Source organism: Chinchilla lanigera, unplaced genomic scaffold (assembly GCF_000276665.1).
Source record: "Chinchilla lanigera isolate Chin_1 unplaced genomic scaffold, ChiLan1.0 scaffold00022, whole genome shotgun sequence".
NCBI lineage: Eukaryota > Metazoa > Chordata > Mammalia > Rodentia > Chinchillidae > Chinchilla > Chinchilla lanigera.
The window spans coordinates 27,000,148-27,018,527 of NW_004955423.1; the positions used below are offsets into that span (position 1 = coordinate 27,000,148).

General features: G+C 43.9%; 1 protein-coding gene across 1 annotated transcript in view; it reads right to left on the reverse strand.

The window, feature by feature from the left end:
- Positions 1-13,329: 13,329 nt before the first annotated feature.
- Positions 13,330-18,380, reverse strand: part of LOC102006931 — a gene marked incomplete at its 5' end in the record, with an annotated part of 32,020 nt that continues 26,969 nt past the window's right edge. The window contains 2 exon segments of the mRNA XM_013514386.1: positions 13,330-13,935; positions 14,043-14,290. Coding sequence (XP_013369840.1) covers positions 13,827-13,935; positions 14,043-14,290 — 357 coding nt within the window. The 3' untranslated portion in view covers positions 13,330-13,826.

The window sequence follows — 18,380 nt, forward strand, 5'->3', positions numbered from 1 at the left end:
AAATTAGGATATTAGAAAGCATGTGTCTGCCACACTGAGCTTGTTGACTTCCAATAACGAAAGTTTCCTTGCTAGAAAAGTGCACAGAGGAGGCACCCACCTCCGAGTGTCTGCCTGGCCCATGCCCTCTGCCTGGAACGCTCCTCCACAGGTGTGCTCACTCCATCGCCATCTCTCCTCCATTCACATTGCATCCCCTGAGTCCTACTCCACCCGCGGTAATATTTACAGTTGAAATGCATCCGTCAGGCTTCTTGGGCATGTGTGTGTGCCCATGTCATATGAGTGTGTGTGTGTGTGTGTGTGCACGCACACATGCCTGCATGTGTGAGTGTGCCTGTGTGCATGTGCATGCCCCTGTGCGTGTGTGGGTGCTGTTGGGGATTGACTCAGGGCTCATGCACACTAAGCATACACTCCATCCCTGAGCTGCAGCCCCAGCCCAATATTTTATCATCCTTGAAGACTCAATTCTCCTTTCTTTATTCTTGCTCCTCCACACACCTCTATAAGACCTACCACCTTGTGGTATTCTAACTCATTTTAGTTTTTGTTTTCTCTCCATCTCAGTCTACAAACTGCCAGAGAATGAGATTCATGTGTGTGTGTGTGTGTGTGTGTGTGTGTGTGTGTGTGTGTTTGGTCTTTTTGAGACAGGGTCTTACTACGCAGTTCAGGCTGGCCTTGAGCTCATTTTGTAGCCCAAGCTGGCCTCGAACTCACAACTATCCTCCTGCCTCAGCCTCCCGAATGCTGGGATTACAAGCGTGCACCACCTCACCTGGCAAGATTTGTTGTTTTTGATCTCTTTATAACCAAGTCCATAAAACAGCACCCAAAACATGGTAGACATTCAGTACACATTCATTACATTAACAGACTTTTCAACAGAAATAGTTTGTGTAAGTTCATTCATTTTAAAAATTTTAACTGTTAGGGGACATTATTTAGATTATAGCACATATTTCATAGTTTGAATTTTTCTTTTAAAAAATTTTTATTAATAGATGTTCATGGCACAGAATAGGTAATTTGTCACAGGGACTTGGGACACATACATGTCACATCCTGATCTTGTTGACTTCCTCCTCCTCTCTCCCTCCTCTCCTCCCCACCCCCAGGTCAGCACTGCCAAAGACTCAGAATACACATACATACATACATATATGTGAACATATATATTCACACACATTAAAAGTACTCATACATATGCACACAGATGCATAGTCCACCTCAAGTTGCCATTTCTGATGGAGAACTTTCATCATTCAGAATTCCTTTTTCTTTGAAGCTACAGTAAGTCTTTGTGTCACATTCTGCATTGTTTTATCATCTGTTATATACCTGCTTGTTTCCCTCATAGATCTGAGCTCTCTACAGGCAGCCCAAGATCAGGTCTACTTTGGCACCTGTCCAATTGAGATTTTTACTAGTCGTACCTCAATGACCAAACATTTTTACACTTGATCTTAGCCAAAAGGCCTAGAGGCGATGACCAAACATTTTTAAAACCAGAATAGATTCATTTAAAAGCTGGCACTTGTCACTGAATGACACAATTTTTTTCAACCTAAGTAACTTTTAACAAGTACTGGGGCTGAGCATACATGATCGTTGCCAACTTCTGTATGGTATTTCTGTACAGAAGTAAAAAATAAATATCAAGAGGAATTATTTTATGGCTGCCATTTTATTTTAAAATACGTATGATATTTTAAAATTATACTTTATAATACCAAGATTCAATATTAATAGCAACTTAATATTGAGTCATGTTCAATTCGTAGTTAGAGACCTGGCTTTTGGTTCAAGTGATGAATTGTCACAGATCCTTTCCCTGTGAACCTTCTGAAATCCTGAGTCTGCAAACACCAAAAGTAAAAATAATCAAGGGGTAGAAGAGGGAGAGAGAGAATGAATTTCACGTTCCAAGGAATCTGGAACTGGGCCACGCTGAAATGCAGATTGACAGATTATAAATGTATTTGACTTACTGTCTTTTCCTGGAAAACAGTGTAAAGTAGAAGAAAAGAATATGAGTTTTGTTAAAAATAATGTTTATGAATAGTTAATAACATGGAAATATGCTTCACATTGTAATGATAAGTGAAACAACTAGATAAAAATTACACATGTAAAATAATCACATCTCCACTAAACAAAACATAAAGCATTACACTTAGAAGAAAAGATATCAAAGAGTACAATCAAAGCATCAACCATTGTTGGCATTAGACGATGTAACTTTAAATGCTTTTTTCCCTTACTGCTTTTGTGCATTTCATGAATGGTTGCAATCTTCATATATTTATTTTTTAACTGGAAAAATAGTGACTTTCAAAATAATAGAAATAGTAAAAGGAAGAAAAGAGATAAAATGTAAGTTTTGGAGTCGTACTGATCTGAGATCAAATCACTTACAACTTGAGACATCTTGGACAAGCCAAGGAGTATAATAATATTTGGTACCTACTGGGTTCCAACTGCCCTAAACACTTCAGTTTAGACCAAGCAAGCAGAATGACTAATCTGTATGCCATGTGTTAGAGGGCCCCCTATCTAACAGACTCACCAGATAACGTACTAAAAACCCTACAGTCTGCCGGTTATGCCAGCCCTGGTTCACTGCGGTCCCTAACTCTAAAGGTGTTCTCATTCTCTTGACAAACATTGTTGAGATGCAGAGGAGTGCTTCTTCACCTCTGTTAGGGTACAGATCTGGAGAGTCCCCCAAAACTCATGTGCTCAGAGGCAGGATCTTTGGAAGACAACTGGATCATGTAACTCTATAGCTAACCATGCTCTCAGGGGGTGGGGCCTGGTCAGAGGAAGCTGCTCACTGCGAGTGTGACCTAGAAGGAGCAGCCCCTCCCTGGCTCCTCCTTTCTCTTGCTGCTTCCTGGCCTCCATGCTGTGAGCAGCTGTCCTCTGCCAGACCTTCCGCCATGCCTGTCTGCCTGGAGCCAGCCACGGACTGACACTTCTGACACTGTGAACCAAAATAACCCTCCCTCCCTTAGGTTGCCAGTGTCGGGTACTGTGTCTGAGTGAGGAGGAAATGACTAAGACAACCTCCCTTGCCCTAGGAAAGGTAACTGTGTTCATATACTGTCACGGCTTTTGGTTTGCTGCTGTCAACATTTACAGTGGGGAGAGGACTTGAATGGCAATCTAGTACATATTTAGATGAGGAAAAAGACTTATAAATAACTTGTCAATAACTTATAAATACCTTGTCACGTCCTTCCCTGCAGACAGCATGGACGCAGTACCTACACATAGCGAAGAATCGTTCCCCACTAGAGCCAAGCATCCACTTTTTTGCTTCCGTTCACATTCTAGTGTGTGTTCTGGGATCCCCAGGGATTACTGAGGAATTCGTAGTAGGTGTGTATGGTGACTGGCAGGCATCTCCCCAAATCATCTGCAGTGACCTCCACTTCTTGTATTTATGTCCTGTGTAGTTCCAGCCCCTTGAGTTTGGGCTGGGCCTTGTGGGTAGTTTCTGCTAAGCAGAATAGAGCAGAAGTGCCACAATTGGGTTTTATGAGACCATGACTTCCATCCTGCTGGCAGACCCTCTGCATTGCCTTCGTGGCTCGTACTCTGATGAAGCACGCTACTGTTGTTGGAGAACCCTGTGTGGCCAAGAACTGGGGGTGTGAAAAACCAGTGACGGGGGGAAGAGGCCCCCGGTCAAGCAACCGACAAGGACCTGACTCCAGCCAAAGATAACCAAGGGACTGTGGCAGCGTTCTTCAAAGCCATGTATTCAGAGGACAACCATGCCTTGGCCAGCACACTAATCAGCCTTGTCTGAGAACAGAAAGTACAGGGTCCACCTGCTGCCTGCCCAGACACCTAACCCACAAGCCCTGTGAGATAATGTGCTATTCTTTTCAGGCATTGAGTTGGGGTGATTTGTTATGCAGATTATGTTACTATATCGACACTGTGGCTGAGAAACATTTTGCAGTGTTTAACATTACCTATCACTCTCAAATGCATACATGTAGGTCCATTGTTAGCAGTTCATAAAGCAGGATTCCAGTGCTTACACTGGCAACGGCACAGGCACCGAACATTAACATTGCAAATACATAGCAGGTATTATGGTCCTCAGAGCCTCCTGACTGGATTACGGGGACCCACGGAGGGTCACTGAGGCGTCACCTGGAAGGCTGTATTCTTTTCTCTGACCTCCCCTCTCTTTCTACTTCCTGCGCACCATAACTTGAGCAGGTTTGTCTGTCTAGGCTGCCTTCCTGCCTTGGAGCCAGCTAACTATGGAGTAAAAGCCATGAACCAAAAGAAACCTCTCCTCCTCTACATTGTGGGTATCGGGAATTGTGCTCCAGAGACAAGAGAGCAACAACGACAGCAAGTGTAATAGGAGTTATAGCCCACTGGCAGAGTGCTTGCCTATCATGGGTGAGACCCTGGACCTAGATACACAACCCTGCAGAAATTAAATAAAGTTAATACTGTGTCTTTGAATTTTAAGACATGAAATTAACAATATAAGAAAAATAACACTAACATAATTATTAAATTTTATATTTATTTCAATTTGCATTTTTGAAATTTTATAAATTTTAACATTTAATTTTTTAATCCTCTAGACCATAAAATACAATTTTTTTTTGGTGCTGGGAATCGAACTCAGGACCTTGCACTTGCCAGGCAGGTGCTATACTGCTGAGCTATATCTCCAGCCCCTAAAATACAAGTAATATGAACATTTTTATTATAATAACATGCTTATTTTGCTGAAATAAAGGCAAGAAAATTAACCTTATTGAGTGAGCATATGTTATGTACAGGTTGAATTGTGTTCTACCCTAAAACTCATATGTTACAGCTAGGGACTTAGCTTAGGGTAATGCCCTTGCTCAGCATGTGTGAGGCCCTGGATTCAATCCCCAGCACCAAAAACAAACAAAAAAATCATATGTTGAAGTCCTAAATCCCAGTACCTCCGAATGCAGCCATATTTAGAACTACAGTAATTAATTACTAATACAATTATTTAAATTGAGGTCATACCAGAGGAAAGCCATTTGAAGAAGGAACAATCTTGTCAGATTATTAAAAAAAAAAAGAGCTAGTATTTTGACAGGAATTGCTTTGAATCTGTAACTCAATTTCAAGAATATTGCCATCTTAACAATATTAAATCTTCTTATCTACAAACACAGGTATTTTTCTATTCATTTAAATCTCCTCTAATTTCTTTTTTTGTGTGTGTGGTACCAGGGATCAAACTCACAACCTTGCGCTTGCCAGGCAGACACTTATGCCACTGAGCTATATCCCCAGCCCCTAAAGTACATATTCTTCCTTTTTTTCTTTTGGTACCGGGAATCGAACTCAGGACCTTGCATTTGCCAGGCAGGCACTTGTGCAGCTGAGCTATCTCCCCAGGCCCTTCTCCTCTAATTTCTTTCCATAATTTTTGTAGTTTTTTATTTAAACATCTTTCACTTCTTTTGTTAAAATTATCCTAAGCATTTTGTTCTTTCTGTTGCTGTTGTAGATGGGATTTTTTTCAAAGTTTCATTTTTAGAATATTCATGAATTGTTTGTAGAGAAAGTATTGATTACTGTATTTTGACCCTATGTCCTTCTAGCTTGAGTGCACTTGTTTATTAACTCTAATACTTTTTCTGGGTTGTATAGGATTTATTTTCTGTGTATACAATCATTTCTATGTACAAACAAATCTTTTGCCTTTCATTTTCCAGTCTGGATTTCTTCACTTTCTTCTTCTTACCTAGATGTGCTGGCTGAAATCTTTATTACAAAACTGAGTAAAATTGGTGTGTCTGTGTAGTTCTAGAGGGGGTGGCTTATTAGTTGTTTGACTTTGGACAAGATACCTAGTGTCTCTGTGTTCAGTTTCCTCATCTACAAAATGAGAATAATAGTATCTACTTGGGAGGTTGTTGGTGATTACAGAATCAGAGCACATGAACCAACGCTGCACACAGATCGTCTGCTCTGAGATGTTCTCTTCACTAAGGACGGTGGGTCCTGTCACCGCCGTGCTTGGTGTAACCAAGGTGGCCCAATATCAAAGACTAATTTCTGTTTTGTTTTTTTTTGTTTTTTTTTTGGGGTGGGGGGTTTTCTCCGGTACCGGGAACCGAACTCACGACCTTGCGCTTGCCAGGCAGGCGCTTTTGCCACTGAGCTAAATCCCCAGCCCCCTCAAAGACTAATTTCTGAACACCGATATCTGTGTTATAAATTATCACTATTCCCTTCAAGATAGTCTCCTTCATGCAAATTAGAAAATTGCTTAGATTAAATTTATCCAGAAAACTGTTCCTAATAGTATTTATGGGAGAATATTTGTCATAGAAACCACACGAATTCAGCAGGCTTCAGAGACCGACCAGTAGGTGGCTCTCTGAATTTGCTATTTTATTTTCAGCTCAGATTTGTGTGCTTAGGTGTTAAACCACACCTTTAAATACCTTTTTTTAAAAAAAAAAGGAGCACCAGGAATTTGCTAACTCATTTCTCTTCCTGGGACCCAGCAAGGTTCAGCACCCACAGTAGTAATTCGCTTACGGAGCACCTCTTCACGTTCCAGCTATGTTTTTTCTATATTGTTTTGGTGTTGTTCTGTTGTCGTTTTATTGTTCTTATCTGGCACAAAGGATCGATAAACATCATTTAGTTTAAATTTTTAAAAAACTTTCAGTTTTTCTTGCCTTCTCATTCTTCATAGTAACTTTAGAGCTGGCTAAGTCTTCCTTCAGTTTCTCTTTTTATTATAAAGCTTTGTAATAACTTTAAAAATCTACCCTTTTAAAAATACATCAGAAACACACAAAAAATGCATCCATTAGTCCATTCCCCAGAATTTACTCTTATCTTGTTATACTGCCTTTTAGTGATATAGTTTTACTTCTAGTTCCTCAAGTGTTTGCGGACATGAACTTACTTACTCATCAAAGTATTTGTTGCTGCGGTAGATACAGCCACACGCTCACCAGTTAAACTGCACAGCCTGTAGAGCTCACAGCCCAACCCAGGTTTTTGCACAGCTCTAGGACTTCCTCAGCATCACATCTCCGAACTCCTGAAGATGCCTTGCTCTACCATTCCACCCCATCCTAGGCTGGTTCAGAGGAGAATACCAGTCTCTCACTGGTCTTACATGTGTGTGCCTGTGCATGCACGCATGTGTGCATACACACACACACACACACACACACACACACACACACACTTGCACCCAAGCACCTGATGCAGAGCTGCCGAGTCGCAGAGTGGGTCACAGGGCAAGACACTCGGTGTTTCACTTGCTGAAACTGCCTTTTTGTTTCATCCCATATTTCCTCCTCTTCATCTCTCTATTTTTTCTTCCTATCTCTGGCATAAAGCAAGAAAGTCAACCTTCTCCACAAAACAGTTCTGCTAAGGGGTGGACTTCTCAAACTCCTCAGACCCTCATCTGACTCCCGGGAAGTGCTAAGGCTGGAGGGCCTGAGCTCTGTCTGAGTCACGGCAGAGGCTGGGCCTTGGATACGTCCTGGATCCCTGGATCGGTCGCTGGATGCCAGCCACCCAGCCTGGTACTTGCCATGGTCTGAGGACGTTCACAGAAGGGATGCAGCTTCAGCCAGCAGCAACAGCAGGCCCAAAGGCTTCCTGCCTAGCGGTGGTGGCATCTGGGTGACAACAGAGTCCACTTTCTGTCACGTTTGGAGAAAAATGATGAAGACCAGAGTGAGGAATAAATGCAGAGGCCCAGCAGTGTGACTGAGTTCTCCGTGGGTTCTGCCTCTGAGATTCCCATTTATGGGAGCCAACAGATCTCATTTTCTGCTCAAGCTACTAGAAATCGGGTTTCTGTCACTTGAGACCAAGACTCTTGATTAACAGGACCTCACGTCTGACGCAAGCAATAATCACTAGCTCCCACTCTCAGCACTTTCCGCAGTGTTAGTATTATAATGTATTTGTTTCCACGTCCATCTCTCTAACTAGACAAGCTCCACGCAAGGTCATATATTATTCATCCAATCTGCTGCATCTATAGCAATGCAGCAACGAAAAAGAGAGAGAGCAACATCTGCTGAATTAGTGAATGAGAAAATGCCGAAAGGGTAGACACCTCATAGGTGAAGACGTGGGGAGGGCCACGGAGCACATTCAGTAAGGAAAGTGGAGTCAAAAATTGACTGGAAAGACACAGTTGTAAGATCTTGGATTTCACATTGTCCCCCTCGGCCCCACCTAAACTGGAATTGAACCAACATATTCAGATTGTTTAACATTGGTATCTTTAGGCTCACATTTAAGCTGAGTTTGGTGTGAAGGCCGTTGTCTCTTATACACAATTTTCCTTTCCCTGTGATGCTGAGTTCAGTGTTCACTCTTGGTCTATTGATTTATTCAGTGTGCTGAGCTGGACTCTGGGAATACGCTTTGAGTATGACAGGCAATCCTGCCCCCAGACAGTATATATTTTCAGAAAGGAAAGCAGATGCAAAACAAGTAATTACAAATGCAATGTGTATTGGAAAAGGAAATTATGGAAATGGATGACCTGGATTGTGAGATTAGGGAAGTGTCCCCAAGAAAGTGACCAAAGGAAGAACAGAAGCTACCTCCATAAAGAATAGCAACAAAACAATACCAGAGCAGAGCTGCAGTGCATGACAGACGCAAGGCTTAGGAAGGGCGCCAGAGACTTTTGGTGGCTGTCTCAGTACCGTGAGAGGAAACAGCACTACGGGCTGTGTGAAGTCATTTAGACTTTAAGGTCTGAAGCTGAGAATAAGCTGTTGCTCGGGGCTCCTTCCATGTCGCACCTTGTTCGAGCTGCCTACACACGGGTGTGATACGTACCGCACGGAGCCTTGACCTGCATCCTTACCCTCACGACGTACAAGCTGGGTACCGAGGATCTTTCATTTCACAGTCTAGCAGTTGTCTATTCTTCTCTCTGAGAACTGACATGAACAGTTTTGAATTCAGAATGGAAGTTGATTGAGAAGGAACATACAGTATTTGGATTACTTTGGCTATAAATTACAGAAAATCTGTCCAAACCTGTGCAAACAATTGAAGGATTTGCTGCCTTACGTAACTGGAAAGCTGAGAGGTGGGGCTGACTGTGTCATGGTTTCTTTCCGCTTCTCTTGCTGGATTTTTGCATGGTCTCACTCTTTTGGAAGGTCACCCTCCCCATAACCCAAGCAGTTTCCATTTCCCTCTGTTCATGCTGAGCAGAGAGAGAGAACGTCTGGCTCTGAGCAAGAAACTCCATTTCCGGAAGCCCCAACACATATTTTATTGCCTTCAAGAGATCAGTGTGCTTGAGGGAGAAGATGAATTCTTTGAGTGAATCAGTGAGCTTGTCAATTCAGTGGGGATTCATTAAGTAGCTGGTCACCCAGAACCCACTCCTGGAGGTGACGGTGAGGTTAGACCCCACTTGAGCTACACGGTTGAAAGAAGAGGGCTGTTTCCCAAAAGATAGTTTGAGTTACTGCTACCAAGAAGGGTCAGAAATGGACGCTGGGTGACAGACACAAGCACCCACCTTGGAAGCCAGGAAGCTGAAGAGAAGACTTGTCAGTGACCCAAGTGGGTGGCACCGGTGTCTCGGGGAAGGAGAAGTCGGGGAAGGTTGGGGGCAATGGACAGGCTCCAGCCGTGTTCGCGGTGGAATGTGATGGGTGCACCTTGAGACCGTAAGGTTGAGAGAAATAAATCAGACACACAGCTTAACTATCACATGGTTTCCCTTAGGTGAGAAATTGAAAAGTAAAGAGGCAAAATAAAGGACAGTCAATAGAAGGAGAGAAATGGAGTGAGCTTTCACAAAAGGCGAGAGGACCATGGATGGAGGAAGGGGGAAGGTAGGGGGTTAAAAAACAGAGACTCAGGCTGGGGATTTAGCTCAGCGGCACAGTGCCTGCCTGGCAAGCACGAAGTCGTGAGCTCGATTCCCGGTACCGGAACAACAAAAAAAAAACCAGAGACTCGAAGGAAAAATGGCAAAAGAGCTTTTGGAAATGGGAAGGGGAACAAGTGCTGGAGAGAGCAGGGAGAGGTACGAGAGGAAGGGTCACGTAGGTGCCTCCAAGAGACTTCACTTTGGACCTAGACGCAAGGACAGGAGCCAGATTTACCTGTCCGTATGAGACAGGTAAAGAGATTCACTGTGTGGGCATGTGGCTCAGTGGTGCAGCGTTCCTTACTGTGTGTGAGGCCCTGGGTGGATCAGAGAGAGAGAGAGAGAGAGAGACAGAGAGAGAGAGAGAGAGAGAGAGAGAGAGACTGAGTTCTAAAATGACTAAGCTTGGCCTGGGGATGTAGCTCAGCAGCACAGCGCCTGCCTGGCAAGGACAAGGTCCTGAGTTCAATCCCCAGTACCAAAATAAAATAAAATAAAATGACTAAGCTTGAAAGATCACAATCAATTCCAGGTTCTGACAGCTACATTCCCTTCATGGATTCAGGTCATCTATAGAAGAAAGCATGAAACCAGTGACGGAAGATCTGCAAGAGAAACAGGGAGACCCAGACGTCTTCTGTCCTGGGCAGTGTTTACAGCCCAGGTTCTCGCATCCCTGGCATTAGGTCCCTGGCATTTCCAGCCTCCCTGCTGTTGGCACCTCTGCCCGGCACAAGCTCAGGCCCAAGTACCAGCCCAGCAAAGCTACTCCATAGCTAACAGTTGAGACAGAGACTTCACTTTGGACCTAGATGCAAAGACAGGAGCCAGAGTTACCTGTCCGTGTGAAATAATTTCAAGCCAGTGTACAAAACAATGGTTTTGAATGTTGAGTACCAGGGAGCAGCACAGTGAGCCCGCAACTGCCCCACTGTGGTCCCCACACCCTCAGGTTGAGGGGCAGCCTGGGAGTCCCCATACGATGAAGGATGGAGGGGAGGAGAGCGCTGCACAGGGCCCCTACTCATTGTTCTGCGGACCCTGAAACAGGCTGAGTGTGGGAGCTGAGAATGGTTAAGAAAGAATAAAATCCCCTAAAGTTATCTTTGAGCAGACTCGCATTCTGATTTGGAAAATACTCCAATAGTTATCAAAAATGATTAAAAGAATGTGAGTCTACAAATCCTCCATTTTTCTGAAACCCAGTACTAGTTACTGGAACTGTCACTGTCACCAAAAATTAAACAACACACCTTATGATTCTACTGACCAGAGTCTGTCTCCAGGAGTTGATAAAGGCTTCGCAAGATTTTGGTTAAGAATGTTTATAATTTTACTGTTTATAAATGCCAAAAATCACCAAGTGCAGTGACACACACCTGCAATTCTAGCACTCAGGACACTGAAGCAGGAGGATTTTGAATATGAGGCCACCTTAGGCAGGCTACATAGTGAGTTCCAGGCCAGTGTGGGCTACATAGTGAGATCCTGTGTAGAAAAAAAGTAAAACATCAGAAACACACCAGATAAAGATGTAGGTTATGAAAAATTCATGTAGTAAAGTACTATATAGCAACTATTATGACATATTAATGCTTTACCTGCAGACAGAGAAATATGCCCATGGCACGTTGATGAATTTAAAAGCTAGGTTACAAAATAGAATATATTCTTTTTCTATTCTACCTATGTATATATGCAGAGCAAGTCCAGAAAATTATATATCAAGATTTAAATAATTCTCTCCAGCTGATATGTTTCAGGGGGTTTTAAAATATATCTATTTTTTTATTATTTTACAATGAATTTCTTTCAATTCTTTTTTTAATACCCATTTCCTTCGCTGACCTCTGAGTTTCTAGTATCTGTTTTGTTTTTAAAGTTTCTGTTCGTTTTTCTTTAATCTAAAGGCTACTAGTTTAGTGCAAAGCAGCGCAGTAACTGGCTGACGCTCTCAGCCAGTGGAATAGTCCAGGTCTTTCCTATTCAGGTTAAGAACTCCTGCTCCTCATGTCCAGGTCTCCAACCAGGGCAGTCTTACTGCCTTAGGACAACTGTACACCGGGCACAGACACACGCGCACAGTAATAACTGTGGCTGTTCTCTGCTGACACCGCGGGGAGAGATGCTGCGAGTGGTGGAAGGGAGATGTTCCATGAAACAGGCCTTCCTCTAGAGCACAGCTCTGTTCTCAAAGCTGAGCAGCATTTCCCAGGACCTGGCTGAGCTAAGGCTTTGGCAAATACTGACAGCGACCTATGTCCCCAGGGGGACGCACATTCTGCTCACAATTGGATGTCCCAGATTTTCCAAAAGGAGCATGACTTCTTTCTTTCTTTGTTTGCCCATAACAGAGGTCATTCCTCTATTGGATTTTGACTATCATGTTCCTGGAAGATTTTTCCTGTAAACAAACATATATTTGAATGAAAAATATTTTGCTAGACTATAAATCCCAATTTCTAATTTAGAAAAGATGATCACCAAGGTATCAAGGCTGGAAAAATTAATCCTCCGTTGGAGTAATGAGATACGGGTGGCCGCAGGAGGATCAGGAGTGATCTGAACATCGTAGACATGAAAAACTTAATTGGGGCTTGAACTTTGGTAAAAGTGGGAAATTAAAAACTTGAATTCCCAATTTGCCCCATAAATGCAATGAATCCTAGTCTCACATTTCAAGCTAACTCTTATATGAAAGAGGGGTCGACCAGTCAGTATCTTGTTACTTTTGTGTGCCTATTTTGCAAATGGAATTTTAAAAATTGATCTTAGACCTCTGCTGAGTTCTTCTGAGGATTCAGTGAAATACTTAATATATTGTTTTTGCCAAGGAATCCTTTGTTAAAGTAAAATCTTACTACTGGAGATTGGGAATCGCAGGGGAGAAAGAGCACAGAAGGAGGCTGGGCAAGTTAAACAGAAGGAGTAAATTCTAGTGTCCCCGGCACAACGGAGTGAGTGGGGCTCACCGTAACCTGTTACATGTTCTGGGAAGAACTACCAGGGGGTGGCTGGAAGACTCCAAGCTTGAAGAAAACGTATAGAGATGGAGATGCTCATTACCCTGAGCCGACCAGGAACCCCATAGACATGTGCTGCAGTTTCACACTGACACCCAGAAATACATACAACTGTTACTCATGAACCAAAGATACAAATAAAATCTGCCTGTAGAAGTAAAAGGAAAAAAAAAAAAAAAAAACAGGGAAGTTGGGCTGCTCTGGTTAAAGAGGATGGGAAATAGCAGTGCCTATAATCCCATCTCTGAGACTGAGGCAGGAGGATAATTTGAGCCCAGCTTGGGCAATTTAGCAACTTAGTGAGACCCTGTCTCAAAATTTCAAAAAAAAAAAAAAAAGTTTCTATAAAGAGGATATGAAAAGCAGAAACATTTCAAACAAATCTGGTATGTTATTCTTTTCTTGTGTTTATTAGGGAAAAATTAGCACAAGGAAGAAGAGTAAGAATGACCAACAATTCCACTACCTAGAGCACGACTAGAGCACTGTGGATTTCCAGACCCTAAAGGAGATCTTCGGACAAGTTTGGTCAGCACAGAGGAATCTCTTCTTGGCTCTGAGTGGGGCTGGGAAAGCTGAGGACCAAGAGTCAAAGAGTTGAAGGCAAATGTCACCAAATCCGGATGCTGAGGGACGCATGGCCAGGAGGAAGGGACAGAGGCGGCGACTCCTGAGCAAGCATCGGGCTGAGGACCAGATCCCAGCCGGCCTGAGTGCTGGGAAACGAGGCCGGGTGCCTCCAGCTGGCTCCTCCCGGGCCAGCAGCTGTCAGGTCTTGGTTCAGGGTGAAGAGTCTGTGTCATTAAAATAATTAAATGTAGGTTGTGGCCATGTTGTTAAACTGGTGAGACTTCGGTTCTGAAGTTTTGGCCGTTGTAAAAATATTATTTGAAATTTACTTTGAGTTGTAAGGACAAAAGGAAAGGACATTGTAAGAGTAAGAATGACCAATTTTGTGCTTCTTCCCAATTATTTGGTATATTCTTCAAGTATCTGCAAAGATGAAAATTGCAAACTTAAAGCATTAAGCATTTGTTGGTGAATAACACATATTCTCATTGTAACATATATAGCTGGGCACCAGCTTCCTTACAGCGCACCTTTCATTTTCAGGTTGGGGAATTTCTTTTAAATGTTGCTTGCTCCTTTGTTTCCAACAACAGTTCACATTTGAGGAGTTTTGGAAGTCAACTGGCTCTGTAAGGATGACGTGCAGAAAGGCAGCCCTCCCTCCTGGTTCACCCAGATTCCTGCTGCTCAAAGGCTGTTCCCCACGATGCTCCATTTCTGCTGCTTCCTGCCTCTGCCTCCTGAAGATCTTCGTGTGGCTGCTTCCTGGAGACGGTTTCTGCAAGGGAAGGTGAACATGGAGCCATTACTCAGCTGTCCCCGCTCCCCTGTTCACACGCCTTCCCTTCCTGCTCCCCGGTCCCTGTGTGGTTGTGCTACTCTACAGCTCCTAGCCAACTCGGCAGGACATGCAGGCGCCCTCCACACCTCCTTGCTTACACAACTTTTCTTTTTCTCCTGGAATCCATAGCCACACCCCTCCAGTGTTCGCCTGGTTGCTGTGCACCCACAGCTAAGGCTTCCCTACGCGGCCGCCAGCGCCACCTGCGCTTAGTGGCCAGTGCGGCAGGCTGTCTCTCACCCCGGCGTCAGCGTCCCTCTTCCCGCCCTCTGTTCCCAGCCTGCCCTCCCGGAGGGAGAAGGGCTCATGCTGGGATCTCCTTCTGTTACAGGGTGATACCAGAAACCCCAAGTAGAGAACAAGGAAAATACTACAACTCTGCCTGTGCGACGTCTGACACGCCAAGTTTGTGTCCTCAAAAGTCGAAAAATGAGATCTAGGAATAACGGAGGTTAAGAGCAGGAGGATACTTGTTGAGAGGGACAGAGACAGCTTCCCAGAGGCAGGAGGAGGTCCAGTGGGTTGCCCGGGGTCCTCACTTTACAGGGAAATTTTGCCGAGCAGTACCCACGTGGGTTCGATAGGGCTTACGGCTCTGATTAACCAGTAAGGGCACAAGCATAGTTGCTTAGGCAATACTGATCCAGTGGGGAATCGAGTCTTGCAGGGAGCAGGCACGGAGAGAACAAAGACTTCTCTTAGGAAACGAGGGGTCCGGGGTCCTGGTTACCCACCCGGTGACCGATGTCTGACTAGGCTCCATTAGGCCTGATATTTGTCCTTGGAGGATGTATACAGGCCTGATCACCTCGTCTTTGTCTTGCGGCCTGGGTTCTAACAGAAGATGTGTCTCCAGCCACAGCTGGGACGTGTCTCACTTTCTCGAGGGCCCAGCCCCTTCTGACTGCCTTAATATTTCTGCCCAGCTTGGCTGTCTATAACACTGCTTGCTCCTCCTGGAGGTTCCCTCCTCCTCATGTTGGGTCTCCTCTCTGCATCATCTTTCTTTTCGGTTTTGTTCCTGTGCTTTATGGAGCACATTCTCATTCTCTCACGCGTGCAGAAGTTTATTTGAAAAGTGATGGGTGAAAGGGGAAGAGAGAAACTGGCTCTGCAGAGTGAACTTGGACTGAACAAGAGAAAGGATAAAAATAAAAGTGCAACCTGAGTGTGTGAGGAGTTATAAAAGAGAGTCTTCTTTCTTGTGCTATCCACATCTCGTGGAAACCCGAGAGAAGTACAGGGTCATAGGAGTTATTTGGGCCTGGGGTCTTGTAATTGACAGATTCCACTTACTTCCCCAGCCAGCTTTGCCCTACCTCCTGTCTCAGCTAAATTGCCCAGGCTGGGCTTGAATTTGTAATCTTCCTGCCTCAGCCTCCCAGACTGCTGTGATGACAGGTGTGCACCACCACACCCGCCATCTGAAGATATTCTTGAAAAAGTGTACATGTTTGGTACAACTCCTTTCTACTTCTAGTTTATTTTTGTGTGTGGTTTTTTTGTTTGTTTGTTTGTTTGTTTTGAGACAGACAGGGTCTTCTTGTGTAGTTCAGGTCACTATAAAGCCTAGTTTGGCCTCAAACTCAAGGCAATCCTCCTGCCTCAGCCTCCCGAGTGCTGGAATGACAGGCGTGTGCCACTGTGCCAGGCTCAATTCTAGCTCTTTTTTGTGGCCTCTCTAGAAGTGTTTAGGAACTCTGCTTTGTCCTTTGTGCAGTCCTTTTTCTCAGGACGTGCTTCGGCAGGGATCTTTTAAACCCACTGCGCTGAGCATCTGGCGGGCTCTCCCACTCTGCAATCTCTTCCCATTGAAAATTTTTCTGAGTTTGCTCATCACCTCCCTCTGTGTTTTCTTTCTTTCTGAAACATCATTTTGCTGCTGAACCCGGGCTTTCATTTTCCTACTTTTCCACTTCTCATCTCTTTTCCATTTCTGTTTTTATTATGCGATCCTACTTTCTAAGAGATTTCCTCCCATTTTATTTTCTCATCCCCCAACTCCAAGTCTTCCAGGCCTGAGTCCCCTTCTCATCACCTTCCTGCTCAGGGAGTTCAGAGCTGGATTTTCTAACTGGAGCACCTGTCCTCACACACGCCCCTCCACCAGCTCCGCACTTTATTACAGGATCTCCTCTCCCATTCTCCAGGTCCTCCTCGAATAGGCCTTTTCGGGGTCACTCTGCTCGGGTTTCAGGAGAAGCAAGTGACAAATGCACGTGTTCAGTCCACTGCCATCAGAACCTCTGTTCCTCGCAGTCCTCATTCTCTCTGCATCAGTCTTGCTTCTCGAGGGAACTCACCTCTGAGCTACTGGCAGAAAATCAAGCACAAGAAAGTACGGAAAAGAAAAGCCCAAATGTTAATATTTCAAGATGCTATCTTATAACACCTCCCACAAGGCGAGAGCCGGCACGCACTGGCTTGCAACAATAGACGGTTTTATTTTCAGGAACTCTGTGAGCCACTTGTTAAGAGATTATTAAAAATTAAATAAGCTCGCCGTGTTCCTTACATTGTGCCATGAAATAGATTATATTCAAAACAAAGGTAATAAATGTTCAAAGCTCGGCACTCCTGAATTTTTCAGTGAGCATACTATTATTTATTTTCTTACAGTTGTTTCCATGTAGTGGGTCTCTGTGCTGGAAACATCATAAAAAGTGCTCTGTGTACCCTTCTAAACCCACGTTCGGTGAAGTCATATTAGTAGCTTAAAAGTGGTGGTGGTGGGAATATTTACACCAGGGAAATCAGAAAATACTACTAGCAAGGGACTGATACTGTCTTTTCCACTGCCTACTCAAAGTGATAGAGTAAATGTTAATAATGAAAATTAAACTTAAAAGTGTGTTTGCATGGAGCAATTAGATTGTAACACAAAAAACTGACCAAGTCAGGTGTGGTGGCACATAACTATAATCCCAGCCCTCAGGAGGCTGAGACAGGAGGACTGCCACAAGTTTGAGGTCAGCCTGGGATACATAGTGAGTTCAAAGCCAACCTGGACTACACAGCAAGACCCTGTCTCAAAAAATAAAAAAAATTGAAACATTCTCCTATTTGAAAGCTATTATGGCAATCAGTGAAGAAATGACTCAGGCATTGACAAATTGTGAAGTTCTGCCATTCCTCTTTCTTTTTTCACTTTCATCTTCCTCTTAAATGAAAATACCAATCAACACTCAAGTGGGAACTACCTTCACGTGGCCGTGGCAGCTGGAGTTGGCTGTGGGTATCACAGTTCAGCCAGACTCAGTGGAATCCTTGTGAGAATCAGTGGGCCATAATGATTCTACAATAAAGAGAATTCCATTCATTATGATCTGTGAATTGTGAATTATGCAACTTTTATGTTCGTAAAATACAGTGCACATGTACATATTTTTTGAGGACTGGTGGTTAAACATTTATCAGTGCAACCCCGCCTGTAATGATCACCACAGTCTCCGTCCTGTGGAAGCAGGAGCTGTTTCTGTTCGATTCCCCAGACTCCTGCAGAGTCTATTACTGAGTAGGTACCCCATAAATATTTATTGAGTGAGTAAAGGAAAACGCAGAAACCTTGCCTTCCTCACTCTTCCATCTGAGAACAACGCAGTGCCTGATGTAGACGAAGTCCTGAGAAAGTGTCTGCTGACCTGGGCTGAATTCAGTCACAGCCTCCTGGTGCTGAAACCAGTCCCATGATAACACCAGAAAAAGTGAGGAGGTTTCCTCTTTCGAGCACAAGGCGGTAATCACATGCTTGTTTTTATGGTTGATTTGGAAGTGAAGTCACTTGTTGCAGTAAATCCAAGAAGAAAACCAGATCTCCTGCTAGAACACTGCCCTATTCATCAGACTTTCCTTTTCTCAAAGTGACCCACATTTTCTGACCCCAGCGCTGGACGGGAAAGCTGCTTTCTCGATTTATGTCTATGAGAGTTTTACTGAAGACATGGCAATAAGCAGAGTCAGAAGGAATCAGATAAGAAAGTGCCTAACTTAATGAGCAAGCACCATGCTGGTCACAAAACCCGGATTT